The following is a 22,237-nucleotide window of genomic DNA, read 5'->3' on the forward strand; positions in this document are numbered from 1 at the left end:
AATATACTATAAAGTTCTGTTTGTGATACCTACTATTAGAGTAATCCGATAGAACAATTAGAGGAGGGCTAATAGGAGAATATCCATTTTCCTATGTCTGTGAAGTCCCACCACGATGTCAATATTCTACTCTGATATCACGTTTTTATTGGTACTAAATAGTAAAGGGCTTAACCTTTTTATTATGCCGCTGGAGTTAACACTATTTGACTAATTCATATATGCGCTTGATAATAATAGATCATATTATCATATAATATTATATTAATTGTAAAATAAATTAAGTTAGCGATAATTAAATAAAAAATAACTATTGTCCTGAGAACAACCAGAAAAACGCAAGCCTAATATTATAATAACTATATTAACTTTAAGTTATTTGGTATTTTAAATAAAATGATTGAATAAGTATATGTTAATTTTTAGTAGACAAGTCAGAGCACTAAATTTTGGGCAAGAAAAAGTTTTAAAGACTTTTAATCCCCTTCATTATTTATATTTAAGTAGGATAAAAGGGACCGTATGGCGGAATTGGAAGATGAGAGTTCACCGAAAGTCGTGGACGGCTATGAACATTTTTTTTTTTAACTTTTCTGCTCAGCGTGACGTTAAAAAAATTATTATTATAATAAAATAACGTTTCATAATATTATTTTGATTAAATAACGACCTATTATTATTTGGTAACAAAAGTATTTGTTTGAATAATTGCACGTCAAAAGTACATTGAGAAGTCTGTATTATGTTTTAACAATGCTTTCTCGTACGGCTAATATAAATACGAAAAACCGGCATCTACCTTTATTTATTTATTTATTAAAGGTCTCGACAGCTAAGATTATTGGCCTGAATTTACCTCTGTTGTGTACATAATGCACATTGTACCTATATAATGAGATGTCTACATTTTTTTCAAAGTACACATTCAAGTCAATTGCTTATGTTTTAAAATAAAAACGGTTTAAACCATATAATCTATGTTTAATTTATTTTTGAACAATATTTTATAATATTGACTTTTTTTTTACGACTTAAGTTGGTTTGACAACGTTTGATCTAACAAGAGTTATATCCTGGGACAGTGGATGGTGGTGTGGTATTTTTTCGTTATTGACTTTTGGAAAATATTCTTACACATTATTTGTCTCCTTATAAATAATCTTTAAAGCTAATACTTATTGATTAAACTTCAGATATAACAACAACTTGATTGTTATTATGTATCTATGAGTAAATATACTAATGGTTTTACACACAAAGTACTAATAAGTAACCTGCAATCACTCCCGGATCCGTGGCATCTGGTCAATTATTAAAGCATCACTAAGGTTCTTTTTACAGTAATTGTTATTTTAGTATGATATTTATTTAAATGAACATATTTATAGGAAGTACATTTTCTCTATTACACATTACTTTCACAGTACTCCTATGCATACCTATTTACAATAAAGTATTAAGTGTGTGTACAAATTAAAGCAGCTTAGTTATAGATTTTACTTTGAGAACATTGTTTAAAAATAGTTATATGTATTTTAACTAATTATTTCTCATTTACAACGCACATTGTCTAGTTTTGTTTAATAGGGACTTTTAACATTTTTACAAATCAAATGCGTCAAATATGACATACAGCTAAGTACAAATAATAATTATAAGCAGCATAAGAACAGTCCAACGTGTTGACAGGTTCACATCGCTCTGTTGAAAGCATATGTTGTCTTCGTGCGCTTGACAGCAACGGCCGCTGGAGATGATGAACGTGCTTCATTAAATTTGACACGTTAAGAACTGAATAGTTCCATTCTTAGAGAAATGTAGCAAAGGTAGAAGAAAATACTATGCAGTTACATTAATTCGTTTTGAAATTTGAGACGACGAAGACACAAATCCCTTAGGGTACAGAAACTTTGAAAAGTTTGAACTTTTCACAGATTTTAACCGCATTATTTTCCGAAATAATAACATATATTGTGAATTTTATAGTTCATAGAATATATTTAAATTTTGGTTCTTACAATGGGAAAAATGTGTTTCATCTACAAAAAATTGGCTTTATCTCGGGGTTTATCAGTGACAACCAACAATTTTAAAGTTGACGCTACCTAACACTAAGTTGTTAAAGTAACTAAATTTAAGTTGACTGAACTAATGTTTTAGTCGACAACACTATTAAGTCAGTAAAATCAAGTCAACTAAGAATTTTGGTTTTCAAGTGTTTTTTCAGTTTATCTTTTTTTATTATAATATTCGATAAGACGAAGGGGATCAATGAGTATAATAATTATACACATACTATCCTACTTATTGAGCACATATAAAATAGTTTTTTTATCATATAATATCATTAAAATTGATAATTTATTATGTTTTTATAAAAATCAAAGCTGTTAATCGAATTATATTATAAATTGTAATGAATTCATTAAGACTTCGAATCCCCCCTAAGTATTATGTTTTTTGTAAATTTACTCTGCGGCTAAGTTTTATTTAATTATTTCATACAAATATATTATAATTGAAATTTTGTTATGTATATGTATTTAATATTTTTCTATAAACTACAAAATACTTTCATTTTTCAATCAAACATAAATGTCGATGATAATTTAATTTATGAAAATATATAGATTTTTAGATTAGACAAAAACATTTAAATTATTTTCTTAAAAACAAATTTATTTCTATATTTTCAAAGAAAATTATATTTCAAAAATAAATGCTTATAAATCTAAACAAAGTCATTTTTAAAACTATTCATATTTAAATTCTTTACAAAAAAATGCTTCAAAAGTTTTTATCGTTTAGACTCTTAGTCATAAATTAGATACTTTATACGAGCATCATAATTTACATTTTCTAACTAAAATTAGATATTTTTTTTTCATCTATAGTAAGAATTAAAGAATTATTAGTTACAATTTTAAGTAAACATAGCAAAAAATGAAGTACATTTTATTGATATATTTAGTTTTATAAAATAAACAAAGTATTTATGTATAAATAATAGTCTACATAATACAGTTACAGTATTTATTCAAACATTTAACAGCTACCCTTCAAAGCTGCAATTGTTGGCTTTAAATATTTCTAAAAATATATATTATTGTGTTGTGCCGCTTAGACATTTTTAAATGCATACTACAATTATAGTTATATGTAGGTACATCATTAATCATGGTTAATGTAACAAATTCTTATTATACTATAATGCAATTTATTATTTTTCTTATAGAAAATGTATTATTAATAATAAACTGTATACACCAGGACCTAGGTACAACGTTATAATTTTTGTTTAACTTTATTAAAAAACTAATATTTTAATATTTTTCATATTACACAACGTATGAGAATTATTATGATAAATCCAAAATCTTAATGCGTACTTTTAATATTGAGGATATGCTAGCGCTCTCTATTGCAATATTGGTTTTTTTGTTTTGACATAGTACAGTAACTACAGATATCAGCAATGTCTACAGTAGTGTAAAGAACACTACTAGTACCTATTGAATATTTCCCTTTTTTATGGTAGGTACCTTTAGTAATAATAATAGTCAATTTTTTTTAATATGGTTATATATTTTTACATGTCGTACACTTTTATAGTTTACCTACCTATTTTAAGTTCAAAACAGTTTTAAAAAACCAATTATAGACAGGTAATCCTGTATTTAATCGCAGCGACCATTGGCAATATTTCTTTAATATTACAGTGATAATATTTACTTTACAAGTATTTACTCCGTTCTGTTCCCATTAAGTCTTAAGAGGAGTTCGGTGTAGGAAATGTTTTCATTGAAGAAATTTAAAACTTGAATTTCAGTATACTAATATTATTAATATTTAAGGCAAAAAAACAATTATTATCGCTTTTTAATTTATATAAAACCCTTTCTTTTGACATGTTTTTTTGTTAGACACGAAGCTTTTAAAAATTGTTACTGTTTGGAGGTCTTTCATGCATATTACTATGAAATTTAAAAAAATAGGTATCTAGGGTAAAGAGTTCATGATCATTTTTTGGTTTGCAATCGTTTATCGGTAGTACCTACTATAAATATTCATACAAATTTAGAACTAATTCAACATTTTTAAAAAAATGTATAGAGCGTTAAGATGAAAATATGTACATTATTTGGCTGTTTTTCTCGATTTTGAAGTGTAAGGGGTAAACTTTTTTAATTTTTGGCCCAGTAATATACCTTTATGGTACGATTTCTGGTCTAAATAAATGCTGCACGAAAAAATCAGCTCAGCGGCTTAGAAGATATCGTGGATTCAGAAACTAAGAGAAAAAGAAGAAAAACACATCATTGTAAAAACATTACTTTCTCAGCCCTTTTTCGAAGCTAAACTTTGAAAGTAAGTTCTGAAAAAATCACTAAATTTTTTGACAAAAAAACTGTTGAAGTAAAAGTTAAAGCAATGATTATTTTTTATTTATTTGAAGCTTTAAAAAAAAATCGATCACTATTTTATCATTGTGAACGGCGTATCAAAAATTCATAGAAAACTGTCAATTCGGAACTAAGATGCAAAAGGTTTAGATTGGGTTTATGGCAAAAACCTACGAGTGACCAACCCATTCTGCTAAGCAGGTATCTGAATTAAGCCTACTACCGGACGAATAGCCATATGAAAATAAATATATACTAGCTGCCCGTGTACCCGGCCTCGTACAGATTAAGGGAGGGGAGGGTATAAAAATTTTTTTTTTTAATTTTTTTTTTTTGTTAACTGAATGCATAATATCTCAAGAATATTGTGTCAAAATTTCAAGTCGATCGGAACAAAATTGACGACGTTATGAGTTGTCGGAATTTTATAGCTGCCCGACCCGAGCGCACTAACGTTAACTTTAAAGCGTTTTTCCAACAACTCACGTTTTCAAAGTCGGTGACCACCATAACTTCAAAACTACTACACCGATCCTTTTGAAATTTTGAACACTATTTCAGTGCATAACTAACGAGGTAACGCTGGAAAGTTTTTTTCAAATTTGTTAATATTTTTTATTTTACAATAACAAATTAGCCGATTTTTTTCGCAAAAATCGCGTTTTTCCCTTCAAAGTGTTCCCAAAAAGTGAAAAATTGAAATTTCAAAAAACCCTCCCAGCGTTACCTGAGGAAAGCAATTATCTAACGAAAGAACTTGATTTTTTTAATTTCGGATGATCCAGCATCGAGTTTTGAGGGGCACCGCAATTCTACTTTTTTCCGAGACGCTTCCAAATAATTGCCGCCATTGCCGTATTTTTTAATATTTCTACATGAAAATATTACACAATATTCTTCGAATGTTATACTTTAATGTACCATTAGTTTTAATAAACAGATTTTAACCGTGTCGTCAAAAAAAATTCACAAAAATTTGCCGTTTTTTGCACGAATTAACCATACCCTCCCCTTAAGACAAACGATTAGGAAATTGAAGTTTTTTTGTGAATGGTATTCAAGATTCCGACGATACCACTGGAATACGCGACAACAGGACTTTTTTAAAAATGGTTTATCGTTGGTTGTATTAGGTATATCGAAAAAATACGGATGATGGAACACAGATAATTTTGTCATAAATAATATGTATGAATTTCTTTCCTTAACTATATATGAAGCCTGAGAAAAATTAATCCGCGCAAAGCAGTTTTAATGGGGAAAAAATTGTAATTTATCCTATAGACATGACTGTGATAGTCTGACAAAAAAAATTGCAACCGACAAAGTATTCTCATTACTGTATTAATAAGTATACATTTAGTTCACAAACTCTAAATTAAGATTTTTCGAAAAATTGCCTATACTTTACTCCTTAGAAATGGCCGGTGTGGCGTCCTCTTAATCGTGTTCTGTGCTGATATTGCCAGCCGAACAGCTGATAACGCCAACAAAATATGCTTTTCATCCTCCTTGACATTTTATCATAGTTATAACCTCACTAAATTCCATATGTTAAATTTTTTCGTCCGACAAGATTTCAGAATATTACGCTTTTTAGATAAAACACTTTGACCTGTCCTGTGAATATTTAATCTATTTAGTACCATTAATTCTTTTCTCTATTTCAAAATAAATAACCAAAAATGTTTTCTAATATTGTAAGAACATGTGTAAAAATGTCCCGAGGACCTCTTGCAATTAAACAGTCTACATTTAAACCAACTACACCAATGGCCGTCTCCATCAGGTAAATTTTAGTTTTTCAATTTACAAACTAAAGATGAAATCCATAAATTTCTTGTATGTAAAAGTATTGTATTGCAACTTATTATTCATAAAAGGTTTATGTCGGAAGTCAAAGAAGAAAGCGATGAGGAATTTTACTCTAGATATGAAGCTTACTTTAATCGCAATGATATTGACGGTTGGGAAGCAAGAAAAGCAATGAATGATCTGGCTGGTCAAGATGCAGTTGCTGACCCTAAGGTTTGTTTCTATATTAATTAAAAAGTCAATGTATAAAATAAAATAATAATAATTTTATAACGACTGTTATTAGGTTATTATTGCAGCATTGAAAGCTTGTCGTCGCATTAATGATTATGCCCTGGCTATCAGATTCCTCGAAAATGTAAGAATCAAGAGCCAAATTGATAACAAAATTTACCCATATATTTTGCAAGAAATTTCCCCGACTCTCGAAGAATTGGGTATCGATACACCCGAAGCCCTTGGATATGATAAACCAGAGTTGGCATTAGATGATGTTGATCACATTTATTAATTACCAAAATGTTGTTTTAATTAAGAATAAATATTAGAAGTAATCTGTAATACTATTTGTTCTTTGGTATTATAAACAAATATACAAGAGTTTAATCTTATTAGTCACGAATAATGTTAAATAATTAATTACATTCGATAATTATAATTATATAATATAATTTCTTAATTTGAATTTACTGTTAATCAGTATTTATTAAATTAAAATTATTACTGTGAAATAAAATCTTATAATAAGATGGTAATCAGTTTTTTAATAAACATTAATTTTCATAAAATCGTAGTATGCATGTGGGGGTAAAATAAACACCTTAAGAGGATCGAATACCAATTTCTGTCTCTGTTGTATCTCACACACAACATATGGATGTAGATATTGATTTGTCCATCGTACCGATCGACTTACTGATGAAATGAGGAAATTGAAAACAGAATTAATTGCTAATGGGTTTTTTACTTTTTAAATTTTAACGCATTTCAATTTGATTAAAATTTAATTTTGGTTCTTATTGCTAGAGTAAATTCCTATGTGGCCCACAAGGTGAACAGAGGCGGGAATAATTGGTATCCAATCCCCTTAATTATAGCTACTGACATTACTAACAATGATCAATAAAATATTTAACAAATATATATAAAAAAAATATATATATTATCCACAATAAATTATAATAACACTAAATAACAAAAATGCATATTTACATTTAATAATTTGTTATTAATAAATTAAGTAATTTTCTAAAATAAGTTTTAATAATTTTAACTCTAGAAGGAGACTCAAAAATAGTAACGCGTTGCTCTCCGAGTAAATTATATTCATCACGACGTATTCCTAATTGAAGATTTTTCAATGCTGGTACATTGAAGCCTAGTTGTTTTAAAGTATCATCAAATTCAGTAAAACTTTTCTAAAAACAAAAAAAAACTTACATATAAATGATTTTGTAACAATTCAAGTTTCGATGAGGAGATAAGTACTTATTTGTTTTAATAACATCATTATCTTAGGTCGTTAACTATTTGAAATAACATCTTTACTGATAGTTTTGCGCTTTCTATAATATTATTTAGGGCATTTGCAGTTTACATTTGATTAGCTTATAAGTTTGGACAAACATAACTAATCATTTATGCTTACTAAGGTGCATGTCTAAGTTACAAAGATAATTTGAAATTTAAATAAAACTGACCTTGTTCTAATAAATTAGATGAGGATCATTTGTTCAATAATAACAGGTTAAAACCTAGCTATCTACAGTATTGTTCCATGAGTATTTTACATTTCTTATTTACATGGGTACCTGTGTAATAATTGTAATCTCTAGTTAAAATCTAATTAAAATCGGTTTGGTGGACATAACCTCTGCATCCTCTATTTGTAAATTTAATACACTATTATTAACATAATATTTAATTAGAACCTAAGAGGATGCCACACGCCCATACTATTTTGTTTGTAAAGATAATATTAGAAAACATTAAACAATAATACACGGCGTATATTATCATCATGGGTTTTTCAAATCCATTTTTTTTTTATTATTATTTTTATAATAAAAAAATATTAAAAAGCTATATCAAAAAATAATCCCCAGATGTACGTTTATGAATTACCTATAAAGACTCCTCATCCTTGGGCCCTGGAATTTAACACAATATGCAAAGTGTAGCAAATCCACATTTTATATGTTTTACACAATTGTACAACCACTGTACAATTGTGTTAAACCTATAAAATGTACAGATAACATTGTTTTGGGTGCCCTTTAGGCGCCAGACCGACCCTGTTTTAAGAATTTAAACATTTTTTTAGAAATCTATACAAACCGATTCTATACAGTCCCGTACTGACATTTCATTCATGTTCAAATGTTTTAAATCTTGAAGTTTAATCGAGCGTAAAAATGTATGCGATAATTTTGCTCCCAAAATTGTTAAAGAAACCAATCCTAAAATCAATATTTCACAATTTATTATACAGGTATAGTTAATAAAAACCAAATGTACCTTTGAGATTTGATATTAAACAGTTTTGGTCTTGAGAAGATTCCCCTAACATTATATCATCATTCATGTTACGACAATAACCAATCCGCAGGTACCTTAATTTGGTTAAATTTTTAAAAATCAATTTGTACTGTTCTGTTGTTAAGATGTTTCCATTTCTAATTCTTAGATATGTTAAATTATGTCCCAAGTTTGAGAGTTTAATACCAGAATCGATATAACAGTCCAATGACTTCAATGATACTAATATTGTGTCAGGAATATTAACTTTTGGAAAAAAAGGATGATCTACAAAAGGTACTATTGTTAATTTTTCTAAGCTTTTTAAATTACTTAAAGATTTTGTAAAATTAATAACGTGATTAGTATCATTTTCATCGACTATAAAATCTGCTAAAATAAGTTTTAGGTGTTTAAGATTATACAGTTTTGTTATAGCTGGTAACAATGCGTAAGGCCAATTAATGACTTCTAAGCTAATTAGTGATATGTGTGTTGCTATAGATTTTTCTAAATAACTGTAATTAGATGAAGCTATGCTAACCAAATCCAATGTCAACGATTCAAGAGTTAATATGTTCAATAACTGTAAAAACCTGTCACAACATTGGTTTAGCCTCAAAATGTTTAAGTGCTTGAGATTTTTTAAATGTTTAACTATATTCTTTGGAGTAAATATGTCATCAGAATTATACTCTTCTGTTATTTCGTTATTTCTGTAATTAGGATAAAATCGTTGGATTGCTTGTATCCATTCTATTAAAATACAATCACTAAAGCCTATATCTTTGAGATTCGGTGCACATAGGATTATCTGATTAAATTCCCTATCAGACGGATTTACTTGATTAAAATCGAGTCGTTTTAATTTGAGAAGTGGTTCTCGAGACTTAACAGTAATAGAAATAGAACTAATATTTTTTAATTCTAACGTCTCTAAATTTCGACATTTTACCACGGCGTCAAGTAGATCATCAGTCAAGCAATATAAATCCCACAAATATAGCGATACGATGTTGTCGCCTAATTGTTCGAAAATGGATAAATCTTTTAAACAAATCAGACTGCAAAATTTCAAGTTCAACAGTCTTCTCCTAGTTTGCAACACCATATTTATAAATAATTCAAGCTCATGTGTAGTAAATGAATGGGTCGGTTGTCCTTTTACTTCGGTAGTCTTTTCATAATACGTTAGCAATTCTTTTTTCAACAATGATGGATGTAGAGATGCATAATACCATGTTTTATTGACTAATGCCATCTGTCTTCGGTCATCAAACGACAAGTATTCCAGAATAAGAGTTATTATCTACAAATAAAAAAAGTTTTTTTTCTGAAATTTACAATAGTAGTTTGAATATTTTCACACAATACATTTTTACCTCTGAAGGTAACTGGTCCATTTTGTTTTTCCAAGTAGAATAATATTATTCATCAGATGTGTTTCACCTTAAAACATGAATAGGTGTTGCCTGTAACTGTTGCATATTATTACTCTTTGCATTACCTCTTGGCTGTTACATAAACGAGACTCTAATTCATTGGCAGTCAACTATATAGGTATTACACATGTCCGAAGTACGAAATACTCCGTACACAAGTTGAGGAGAAAAAATGACTAATGAGGACTTTAAAAATAAACTGGCATCCACTTCATTCTCTTCTCTCTATAATATAGTGATATCGGATATCAAAACAACTAACAAAATATAACAATATATCAAGGTGGATTTATCTACCTTGCAATAAATATTATCCAATGTAGAAATCCACCTTGATATTATCATTAATACACCAGTCATTGATAATAAAAATGTTATTATCAATGCATACAGTATATAATTTAAATCACGAATAAGAATATCTTTAATCATGGTCATTATCGGACCACTACCTTTTGTTCCACAATTTTTTTATTCGACGAGACATTTGTTCCAACTTCCAACCAGCTTTTTTCCCGCTAAATAGTTATGCCAACGGACAAATTGTAATTGTTCCAATATACATTTGGCCCACATCATTTTTTCCAAATGAGTTTGTTCTACATTACATTTGCTCCAACAAATAATTCATCCTATATTTTGGATCAAATGGCAACCTAATAGTTATGGTATTAATTTAATAGTTTTTTGCAGTATAACATAGAAATGTTCCTGTAATGACATCTCAAACGTTGCTATACTAGTGTTTTTTTACAACTAAATGTACGATAACAAATATATTATGTGTAATAAAATTGTTATGAATCGTATTTTTAACCCTCATCTTCGACTCAAATCAATGGGAAATAAAGCAAGGGTTGATGAAAAATGAAAATTAAAACTTTGTGCTACCCCTTCAATACCTTAGAAAAAAACATCTAACAGTTGTAGAGTTTTATTAACACCAGACTTAAGAAGAATCAATTTTTTAAGCATAAATTACATTTAATATATTATTGATGCTATAAAGTATCAAATATTTTGTTACGTTTTTATTATTTATTTATTTATTTTTACCAAATACTTAATTTGTAGCAATAAAAATATTTTTTTACAATTTATATAAAAAAAACGCATTAATCTATTCACATAATTTTTGTTTTTAAATTTCAAAAAATAGGGAAAATAACAATTGAGTTATTGATGAAATTATAATTCATCATGTTCAGATTCTTCTTTTATAGGTGCAGATGGTCTCTCATTGTGTTTAACACAAGCAGCAGGCATAACAAAATCCATCGCATATTCACAACGGTTTGGTTCAGTTACAGAAATCAAGGCAGGTTCCAGTCCACAGTTTAAGCTTACCTATTTTGAATAAAGAATTTTATTACGACTACATTACCTCTAATAAATATATGTCTTACATGTGTTGAACGTTGAGGTCCATTCCAACAATGCTGTCCTTTATCATATACCATTGTGCGGTACTTTTGTTCACCAATCCATCCATTCCAATTACCCAACCTTACTTCGGGCCCTCCATTTTTAGATTGTTGAGTCACCTTTGAAAAAAAAAAATGAACAAATATTTAATAGATCTAATAAACTGTAAAATTAGATAAATGAGGAAAATACTTTATCAAAAAGGCACAATTTGTAAACATATTCATGGTCAGAAAGTTCAAAGCATTGTCTATCCAAAGCAGCAAATTCATCTTCAGGACCATAATCTTTATTTAAAGACTCTTGTAATTGGGAAATTTCTTGTTGAATATTTCTAACTTTTCTCTCAGCCTCTTCAAATAACTCTCTAATGTTTTTAGCTTCTAAAAAATTTTTAAGACTTAAAACATTTTCAAAAAAGTAAAAAATATTTTATTACCGATAATTTTTAATTTTGTTTCTTCGTCATATTGTGATTCATCAATTTCATCAGTGGTACTTATGTGTTCAACTTCATCATCAATTGATTCTTGTTCATTATCTTCTTCATTATCATTTTCATGGAGATCATCTACTTCGTCTTCAAATTGTTTTTCATTAGAAGACTGCTCAATTGGACTTTTATCAATTGATTGAGTAAACAGCAGCTGTTTTAAGCGATTCCAGCCATTTGATATGAAATCTTCTAAACTTAATTCTTTTTTATCTTCCATAAAATACTAGAGACAAATATTTATTTTTTAGTGTATGGTTAATTAAAAATCGAGGATACTTGTAGATGTTTGAAAATTCCATAACATACAAATATTAAATTACTAGACATTTATTTACAGTGAAATTAGGACTAGAAAAAACTTTAAGCAACTCCTTAACCATGAAAATAATACATTCTATGCGTAGATGTATTTCGGCAACAATGTTGTCATCTTCAGTGCTAATGACAGGCTAAGACTGATTACGGGGTGAACACCTCTTTATACATATATAGCAACACGTCAACACGTTTTATACATTTAAATAAAATGTTCTGTAATGGACTCAAGTTCCAGTTTAACAAATTGTTCCTATTTGAACATTTCTATTGTCTCCCTAATATTATGTTTTTTAGAGTTATTTACATTTTTTTAATAATTTTACTAATATGATGCTATGATTAGTATCCAATAAATGTTCTGCAACAGGAGATTTGTGTACTTCTTGGTTTTTAATGTTCCTTATGTGTTCTTTAAACCGAACTTAATATTTCGTTTTGTCTGACCTACATAGCATTTATCACATTCTTTACAATGTATTTTTTAAAAATCCCGTATTTTTCCCATTTTATTAAAGTACATTTCTTTTTGAGTTTTGATTTTAACTACGTTGACCTTTTTACTACCTACTGAATTAAACTTACTTTTTGAAGTTTAATATGAAATGTTTGTAATTTAAAATAAATATTACTTACCTCTTTTTCATCCTGCGATACTATACCATCTTTATTTTGATCAAATGTAGTATACGCATTCACTTCTTCTTCTTCTATTCTGAATATAACATTTGAAAATAATACACTTTGTTCCTAACAATTAATAACTATAGATACATACTTATTATTGTTATTGGTATCAATTTCATTAAACACTGCAAACGCTTCATTTTGATTGTTTACATATTCTTTTTCTTTTTCTTGTTTCTTCTTTTCTTCATCCATAATACGATACTTTTCTAATGCTATTTTCTCGACTTCTTCTGCTGCTAGTTTTTTTATTAATGTATTGTTCTTTACAAGATCAGCAATTTTTTCTTCTTCTAATAACGTGGAAATTCTGGCCTGTGTAAAATTTTAAAACTTCAATAATAAAACAACAGTAGATGAATTTTATTTTATACTAATATGTCTGATTGGATAAAAAAAAAAATAATGGAAAAATTGTAACCATAAAGGGTTATTTCAAAAATGTTCACTTAATTATACTAATATAGAACAGCCTGAGTAAGGGGAAAATATTTCAATGATTTTTGAGCTATGGGTTTTTAAATGTATGCAAGTTAAATACAATCAATTTTGATACAAAATTAAATGTGCCTTTTATTGGTTACCGAGTACTTTTGGTAACCGCTTTGATTAAACACCTTATATTATATTATCATACACTTACTGAATGTATAGATTGTAGTGAGATTAGTTACTTAGAATAATTATATTGTATATAATTAACAAATATGAGGTCACCATAGTAGTACAAAATTACTATATAGTAAAGCACATTTAAAACCAGCAAAAACAATCGTTTTGAATATTTTTTCGCTTATTCATTTTTAAGTTATGTGGAAAAGATAAAAGTCTTAGCAAAAAACAAATATAATTTTGAATTTTCGCACTTGTCGCAAAGAAAAATAAGATTCAAATAAATATTTAATAAACATTTTTTTTTTAATCCCCATTACTATTGAAAGTGTGTACTAAATTATAAATCCAAACAATAATAAAATGTTTGCATCAAAGTTAAAATATTTTATGCACATTACCTACCAGTACCATTACCTACTAATAAAAAATTAATAAATACAATTTATACTTGTTTTTCAGCCTTTAATTCTTTTCCTTTGGCGATTAACTGTTCTCGTATTTCATAACCAGCTACATACAACTGATGTACCCTTTCAGCTTCTTCTTTAGCTGCACGACCAAGTTCTTCACAGGTACTACTACATGTACTTTGTTTAATCCATTCATCGGAACCATCACAACAATCTATAAAAATGTGATTTACATGGTTTATTTGTCTATTTTATGTTTTTTTTTATTAAATATTAGTATTCCTACTTATTATTTCAATGCATTATTAGAATAAACTACTGTAAAATAACAACATGTATAGTTTGTTAGTAAAAAATAATAAGATTTTTATTTTTACTATAGCAATGTAATGAATCTTACCACATATACCATCATTTACTCGTGATGATGGTATCACAGCAGAAGTGTGTCCAGTGTTAATACAATGGAATGTACCATTAGGACAAGCTGATGTTCCTGGTTCATCACTTGCATCTGGGCAGTCACAATAGTCATCATTTACATGTGAGAATGGAATAACTAAGTTCCCATCCAGACATGAGAAATCTTTGTCTGGTATATACAGAAAGGTTTCTAAAATTGAAATGAAATATCATGAATAATTTACTGGCAAATATAAGGCTATGTGTGTAGGAGAGTTTAATTTAGAATCCTAATAAAGTGTTTTACTTACTGTCGAATGCAACACCCCTTGGCTTTAACGCAGTTGAACATGATACTAATGAGACTATAAGAATATAATTTAGGAATGTAATGACAATGGAAAAATTGCCCATTTCATTTAAAAAAAAATTAACAGTTTGGTATTTAACTCTTTAGGAAAAACTAAACAATAAATTGTAAATCATTACTCATTAGACGAATACTCCAGACGGCAGTCGGTGAAAAGATAAGATAAACGATTTTGTGATAACAGACCACTAAAAGATGGCCGCTACCTAGCAATTAACAGTAACCATGATTCATAAAAAAATTATTATCAACGAACAAAAACATTGGTAATAGGTAATAACAATTATTACTATTATTCAACAGTCTTCAATATGTTTTGTTACTATTTTACTATTTTACAAATCGTAACTTATTTTTAATTAAAAACATAAATCGCACCATCAGAACATTAGTGTAGCATCTCAACAACTTTCGATTTGAATTACACATAAATTCTTCTTGTAAAAATCACGTTCTTTACACGATTAACTAACATAGAAAGTCATACTGTTGTAAATGAACGAATTAAACAATACAAAAAAATTATTTTATCGTGTAACTATTAGTACATAAAATCTTTGAACCCGATGATCTTGAACGATAATATATAATCGCGTATAAACAAGAATAACTATAAAATAAATAATAAAAGCATATACCTAATTGCTTATTAAATTTAAATTAACAAATTAATGCAATGTTCAATGCATACGAACTACCAAAAATACTTTACTACTCAATTAATGTCGCAGGATTTCCGCCGTCAACAGGGGTACCTACCCTAGGTTAATAGATAATGAATTATATACCATATTAGCCGTGGTACCCTAAACCTCGTCCATGACCACGATTTAATATAATAGTAATTTAAATCGTTAATCGTGTCCATGATAAAATAAACAGGCATGATTGCCATTGCTAGGTAATACTATTGATTATAAATATTATAATTACAATAATATTATTGTTATTATTATAATATTTATAAACAATGGTAATACTTTGCAGGGAAATTTTCTCAGACTTGTAAGAAGAAGTATTTCATCGTGTTAATCTCATTGTAAGTTATATAACATCTTCTACTATAAATAGTATCATCCACCCATCCAAGTGCTGACGAGAGTACCGTTGTTGACAGTGGGAATCTCGCATATAAAATCGGTCGCCGTTATGTGTATCTGTATTTATTAAAATTAATGCTACCAGTAAAGTTTGTCTCTAGTTGAATGCATCCACCTCGCTTTTGAACACAAAAAAAAATACTTACCTACTTTTTTTATTTCATCAAAGTCGATTCAGTAATTATTAGAAGCAGAAAATAGGAACAAAAATAAATACATTAAGAGGGCGTCGCATCGCCCATTTTTAAGGGGTAAAGTATAGGCAATTTTTTACAAAATATTAATTTAAAGGTTAAACTGTGATGTGTAATTATGAGTTCAATAACTAGTACTCTATTTTGGCAGTTAATTTATTTTTTGGACTTTCACATCATTCTTGAAAGCGATTTAAAAATGTTTTTTCATCTCTACTTGTTTAAGCAGACTGAAAATAACTCGCTTAGTTTTGGATTTGGAGTAAAAGCACCCATTATAAAATTAAAAAAGAACAATATTTTGGAGGGCAAGACTGTGCGTTTTTTCATTATTCTAAGTATAACGTTCAATACATAGTTTAGAAATAACAACTATATAAACATTTTTAAATGACTGTAAATTTTCAAAAAATTAATTTTTTTTTAAAAACGCACCGTCTTGCCCTCCGGAATATTGTTTTCTTTTAATTTTATCATGGGTGCTTTTACTCTAAAATCAAAATTAAGCGAGTTATTTTCAGTCTGCTTAAACATGTTTTTACCACTGAACATCACCGGTGCGACGCCCTCCTTAAGGTCTAAACAATACTACACTCCTTTTTGCAGTAGAATTATAATTAGTGAAGGGAATCCGAAAATCCGAATTTTACACTTATAAATCGTATAAATACTAAATATTATTAAAATACAAAGCCGCATGCCTAAGTAAAATATTTTTACGAAAAAACCATAATATTTATCTTTTTCGGTAGTGTGTTTCATCGAAAACATTTTACTTGAATACATATTTCACAATTATAATATTGCTTTCCGAGTCATTGAATCCAGACCCACGCAACGTCAAAAGCATCATAGATTTCATGTACAATTCCAAGCTTATCAACAAAATTTAAAAATATAACTGTTTCTTTCATAAAATTACTCATATATAATGCATAAGATTGTTAATTAATTATGTAAAATAATGACAGTCCAATGACCACAGCTGTCACGGACTTTATTTAATAAAAAAAAAAAAAAAAATTATAATATTTTTAAATCACTGGAAACGCGTGTTTGGTGGAAATCCGATTTTTTTAAACCCATCCTAGTAATAATACACTTCTATTCCGTAATAGCCGGGTGCTCCTCAGAGTCGCATTTATGCTTATATTTTTACCCAACATTGGAAGAACAGGGCACCTAATGTGGCCGTAGAGGTTACTGATTTACGTAAGTCAGAAAACACCACATTTCACACGAATGGACACTATAAAATGCGAAGCCACCTTCTGACTGTTTACCGAACCAATTTCAAAAAATGTTTTTGTTATAAAGTTTACTATTTTCTTTGTGAAGGCTAAAAGGTCGATTTGTAGTTTTTTTTTTAATTTTATCACGAACGTTCATATTTTTACTTTTTTAATAAATCTAAACTAACTTACCGATAGCTAAATCGAAAATCGACCTTTTGGCCCCTACGCAGAAAAATATAGTAAGACTCGCATAAAAATAATTTAAATCCGTCCAATAGATACGCGAGAAAATGACTTCTACGAAAGTAATTTTTTATCAAATTTTCACCATAACTCGGAGAAAAATAACTTTAAAAGTTTTATAACTAGAAAATCTTAATATTTTTTCTATTAAAAATTACTAATTAGTTGGCATATTATGTAAAATGGCCAGTAGATTAAATTTTGTCAAATATCTATCCTTTGCCCCTTAATAAATATCCTTTCCGTATCCCTTCATAATTCGGAAGCCGTTAAAATATTGTGAAGACTCAAAGGACTCGTGGGATAACAAAATTTAAATACCACTGTACTAATCTATTATTAAGAGCAGTCATCCAAACGTCTAAACTGTAACTGGTAGACTAACGATTTTTCCCGGCAGTGAGCCGTTTATGTATTGTCCGCGTAACCAGCCGGATCCGTTTTTCAGTAGGGTGTAGTTTTCTGTTTTAGACACAATCCACAGATATATACAAGGTGTCATGTAAAGTCCTAACCGAGCTTCAAATGAGACATTTAGGATGCTCTATGGGTACAGTAAATGGTATTCATTTTTTTTTAATTTTAAAATTATTTAATGTAAACAGGTTTTTTGGTATCTGGCCACATTTGCGTCCACCAAGTGGCCACTGAGTGGTTGTCATGTGACCGAAAGCAACATAATATGGTAAGGGACACTACATTATCAGTTAGAATTTTATTCTCAATTCAAAGTCGTTAGAATTATTTTATATTAAATTATGTGTCGCATGCCATATGTTGATTTTAGTCACATGCCGGCCACTCAGTGGCCACTTGGTGGACGAAAATCTGTCCAAAAAATCGTGTTACATATCAATTCAACAAGATTTTTTCTCCCAATTTCAAATCTAACATTATTTTTTTCGTAAAACAATTTTTTAATGAAATACGAGTTCTATTTTAAAAAATTTTAAAATTTTAAAAAAATGAATACCATTTATTGTACCCATAGAGCATCCTGAATGTCTCGTTTGAAGCTCGGTAGAACTTTACATGACACCCTGTATACATACTAGATAGCGGACAACCATTTACAAGGAATAAATGAATTTTTGTCAGTCCGCCATATGTAAGGAAGGCAATACTATCATAATGTAAATGTTTAAATTTTAATGATATGTATAATACACATAATTTACATTATGATATTGCCTTCTTTGCATAATATGACGGACTGACACAATTTTCGTATGGTCATTCGCTATACCTAGTATGTTTTATATGTTTGTGGTTTCAGACGAGTTTTTTTATTCCTTGACTTAATTTTAGTGCCCAGTGCCAATTGTCTAATGACACCCTATGACCTGCTGTTGGTGTCAATACAAACTCTGTTCAATAATATGAAACTCGTCCGATAATAATTTGTACGAAACTACACTCTGTTTTTTTAATAATATGTTTTCTGCCAGCAGCGGGCAATGTATATTTTACAGTGAGTAAACCTCGACAGCGAGTCGGTTGTAATTATTATTTATTATTTTGTGTTTAGCGAGCCGGTTAGGTAATTTTATGTACGTTTTTATTTATGTTTTATTTTATTAACTGATTGTATTGTGACTTTGCCAGCGAGGCTATCCTGTAATATTATAATATTAGGTTTATTTGTTAAAGAAATTTTAACATATTTTATTTTAATAAAATCTTTTAAGTATACTGAGCGTCCGCTCGCACCTATTATTTTCGCCGTTCCGATCCTCTGTCCAAACTAAGAAACGTCCCAGCAAAACCGAGTAGCTGATCCTTCAGCTGCTTAATAAAAGGAGTTATACACATTGTAAAACGCGAATGGTTAACCCCTGGGGGATTACCATAAACTTTTTTGCATTTTTTTCAATCTGTTAATATCGCGTTAACTCTAAACCATTCAACTAATTCTTCAATCAAATGTTAATCAAATAAAAACTAAATTATTATATTTTTACGTTTCTTGCTACCTAATTTAAAATGTGAAAATTAAACATATTCTTTAGTCTTAAAAAGACCCTAACAGTAAAACAAGTACATACAAAATTGTTTAAAACACCCAAGTTTCTTTTAAATAATGAATATGGTATTAGAAAATCAAAGTCAATATTGCAGTAGCCGCCAGGCGGGGGCCTTAAAATTTGTATCTTCTATAAAAACTATATAAAAGTAGTATTAAAAACTAAGCAAGAGAGAAATGTCTACTTAAAACAAGGAAAAAAGAGGATTTTTTTGGATTTCCTATAAAAAAGTTATGTTATTGGGCCACACTATATTTAGTCTAATTTTAAACTGAAGACTGACACTAGTTATTTTAAATTTTGTTTATCAAATTGTGACATGTAATCAGAGTGTAGGTTATAGTTAATGAACTATACATACGCATAAAAATAGTCATTAATGTTTGAACACATACATGTTAATATTCAAATTTTAGTATAGTTGGTGTTAAAACATATTTTATAATATTTTAATCGACTATTTATGTTTATCTGAACATTTAGCCAATTCAAATTTAAGACAATTATATCAGTTAAAATAATTACAAAGTTCAATTCAAGCATATGCAACAACAATCAAGCTTTAGATATACAATAAATTATCATAGTACTTCAATATATATAAATTAGCATTGTGAGCTTAAACTTTCATTGATTTTATTCAATGAATAAAATTGATTTCAACTGAGCTAAATTTTATTTGATTCTCAGTCTTTATTGCATTTTTATCTTATCCGGTGATAATTAATTTTATTCTTTTACCGAGTTATTTCTATTAGCTTCATTTCTACATTATGTGGATTATCTGAGTCACTCAGTAGCCTAAATAAATAGCCTATTACAATCACATTGTTTTCATAGACCTAAGCGGCTTTATAGTTTCTATTGCAGATTCTATTAAAGTTTGTGATTTAGTTGGACCAGCTCCCGGTCTTAATGTAGTTTGAGGACCACCTGACCCTGTAACAGGTCTAAATGAACTTTGGGATCATGGTCTTCCTTGTGATCTATATCCTCCGGGTCTATTTTACCCTCCTCCTTGTCTAGCGTGCCATCCTCCGGGTCTAATTGGACCGAAGAAAGGGTTTCCTAGGCCTGCTCCAGGCATACCTTGCGTTCTTTGTCTCACGTTTCTTAAATTGAACTATTGGTTTGGGTAAAATCTTTTTCATTGGTCTTTCCACAGCCCATCCTTATTGAGATGTTTATGACTTATCAGAAAGTCCTGCTGCTTTAGCATAATCAAAGCTTCCTTTTGCCGGTCTATATGGCCTTCGGGATTTAATCTTTTTTATTCTACCATTAAAAGCCCACCTCTTACTTTTCTCATGAGTTCTTTAATTTCTTGTAAAGATTTTAATAAACGTTCGTCTTTTCACTTGAACCTCATATGGGGTGGAACAATCAAGTTTTGTTGCCTACGATATGACCTACGACGACGATTTGCCTCCTTAGCTCTATCAGTCTTGCGAATTTTTTCTGCCTAACGTTGATTCTGCTGCTTCCGAGACATTGGCCAGTAGTTATGATGCTAATAATAAAAAAGAGTAACAATATTCCATCAACATGATGTGCTGACGATAAGAATGCTGAATGATGCTACACTATGTTACTGTTTGAGCAGTATTATAATTAATGGGCGGTGTTAAACAGATTGCACTCGCTTAATCTGTAGTGGAATATGCTTTATCAATTATTTATCATATTTAAAATTTGTGTATGATAACTGGGCTGACCGAATAAAAGCTAATGTACTATATTATATTACTATTATACTGCTTTGGCTTTCTTTTACAGAGCATGCAGAAAAATGTCTTGTCATTGAATGACAGGTATATCAAAACTGGCAACCGCATGGCGCATACCGCACTTCCAATAGTAGAACTAACTAGTTAAGTGTAGAAATTAGAGCATAATTACAAATTACAACACATTAATGCCTTTTATGTAAAACAATGTCCAAAATCGTCGATTTAGAGAATAAGTAAACTTTATGTTTAACTGGAGGTGACTTCTTCGAACCTGTGTTCGGTATAAAATATACCCCCCCTCTTATGATTTGTATTGATAAAGACGTGTTATGTCGTTTTAATAAAAAAGCGTATGACAATAAAAAAAAAAAAAAAACAGTTTGCATAAAAAGCATTTGATCACGGGAATAAAAAAATGATAAAAATCAGGATTTATCTTTACTTTGGAGAGTTGTATAGTTATTTACCATTGTGGTGAACTTGGGAAGGTTAGAAGTTTTTTGGGCCCGACCCACTGTGCTGTATAACAACAGCGTAGTCCGTCTGTTTCTAAAAAAAACTTTTAGAAAAACATGTTTTTCTAAAAAAAAAATAGTAAAAAGTGAACTAAAAAGTAAAACATAATTTTATTACAAGAACAATATTATATACCAATCAATTGGAGCATATTTTATTTAAAATGTCAATTACTTTGAAAACAACCGAAAATTAACTACAATTTTAAATAATGTTAAATATCTTTAATTTTTTACTAAAAAGAAAAGCGTGGGCCCTATTCAACAAAGTCCAAATTCATTGAGTTATGTATTTTGAA

At 29.0% G+C, this 22,237-nt stretch overlaps 3 protein-coding genes across 5 annotated transcripts; 1 reads left to right on the forward strand and 2 right to left on the reverse strand.

Moving 5' to 3' along the window:
• Positions 1 to 5,978: 5,978 nt before the first annotated feature.
• LOC126835493 (cytochrome c oxidase subunit 5A, mitochondrial) lies at positions 5,979 to 6,843 on the forward strand. Its single transcript, XM_050568130.1, has 3 exons — positions 5,979 to 6,192; positions 6,287 to 6,431; positions 6,505 to 6,843. The coding sequence occupies exons 1-3, from the start codon at positions 6,089 to 6,091 to the stop codon at positions 6,727 to 6,729; spliced, it is 474 nt and encodes a 157-aa protein (XP_050424087.1). The 5' UTR covers positions 5,979 to 6,088; the 3' UTR covers positions 6,730 to 6,843.
• A 14-nt stretch (positions 6,844 to 6,857) lies between these two features.
• Positions 6,858 to 10,525, reverse strand: LOC126835492 (uncharacterized). Of its 3 annotated transcripts, none has more exons than XM_050568128.1 (5): positions 10,257 to 10,525; positions 10,118 to 10,184; positions 8,736 to 10,044; positions 8,556 to 8,677; positions 6,858 to 7,636 (listed from the first exon to the last, which is right to left on the reverse strand). In XM_050568128.1, the coding sequence occupies exons 2-5, from the start codon at positions 10,136 to 10,138 to the stop codon at positions 7,433 to 7,435; spliced, it is 1,656 nt and encodes a 551-aa protein (XP_050424085.1). In that variant the 5' UTR covers positions 10,139 to 10,184; positions 10,257 to 10,525; the 3' UTR covers positions 6,858 to 7,432. The 3 variants fall into 3 exon arrangements, with proteins under 3 accessions (XP_050424085.1, XP_050424084.1, XP_050424086.1); XM_050568127.1 differs by having other exon boundaries at positions 10,243 to 10,525; XM_050568129.1 differs by having other exon boundaries at positions 8,736 to 10,068; positions 10,118 to 10,525.
• A 570-nt stretch (positions 10,526 to 11,095) lies between these two features.
• Positions 11,096 to 15,053, reverse strand: LOC126835291 (glucosidase 2 subunit beta-like). The gene is made up of 9 exons (XM_050567782.1): positions 14,839 to 15,053; positions 14,526 to 14,738; positions 14,164 to 14,339; positions 13,192 to 13,415; positions 13,050 to 13,128; positions 12,042 to 12,321; positions 11,795 to 11,985; positions 11,584 to 11,721; positions 11,096 to 11,524 (listed from the first exon to the last, which is right to left on the reverse strand). Exons 1-9 carry the CDS (start codon positions 14,939 to 14,941, stop codon positions 11,366 to 11,368), a joined length of 1,563 nt encoding a protein of 520 aa, XP_050423739.1. The 5' UTR covers positions 14,942 to 15,053; the 3' UTR covers positions 11,096 to 11,365.
• Positions 15,054 to 22,237: the final 7,184 nt, after the last annotated feature.

This window comes from Adelges cooleyi, unplaced genomic scaffold (assembly GCF_023614345.1).
Source record: "Adelges cooleyi isolate 19-005CV unplaced genomic scaffold, UGA_ACOO_1.1 ACOO_flye_CR_arks_rails_tigmint_CR_PRNA_23, whole genome shotgun sequence".
Taxonomy (NCBI): Eukaryota; Metazoa; Arthropoda; class Insecta; order Hemiptera; family Adelgidae; genus Adelges; species Adelges cooleyi.

Excerpts from the sequence above, each read along its gene's own strand:
- LOC126835291 (XM_050567782.1), bottom strand. The coding sequence starts at position 14,941 with ATGGGCAATTTTTCCATTGTCATTACATTCCTAAATTATATTCTTATA. Across the intron at positions 14,340-14,525 it reads AGTAAATGATGGTATATGTG|ATTGTTGTGATGGTTCCGAT; the intron begins GTAAGATTCATT and ends ACATTTTTATAG. Across the intron at positions 11,525-11,583 it reads GACCTCAACGTTCAACACAT|GTAAGCTTAAACTGTGGACT; the intron begins GTAAGACATATA and ends TATTCAAAATAG.
- LOC126835492 (XM_050568128.1), bottom strand. The coding sequence starts at position 10,138 with ATGGACCAGTTACCTTCAGAG. Across the intron at positions 10,045-10,117 it reads TGGACCAGTTACCTTCAGAG|ATAATAACTCTTATTCTGGA; the intron begins GTAAAAATGTAT and ends TTTTATTTGTAG. Across the intron at positions 7,637-8,555 it reads TACGGGACTGTATAGAATCG|AAAAGTTTTACTGAATTTGA; the intron begins GTTTGTATAGAT and ends TTTTGTTTTTAG.
- LOC126835493 (XM_050568130.1), top strand. The coding sequence starts at position 6,089 with ATGTTTTCTAATATTGTAAGAACATGTGTAAAAATGTCCCGAGGACCT. Across the intron at positions 6,193-6,286 it reads CCAATGGCCGTCTCCATCAG|GTTTATGTCGGAAGTCAAAG; the intron begins GTAAATTTTAGT and ends TATTCATAAAAG. Across the intron at positions 6,432-6,504 it reads ATGCAGTTGCTGACCCTAAG|GTTATTATTGCAGCATTGAA; the intron begins GTTTGTTTCTAT and ends GACTGTTATTAG.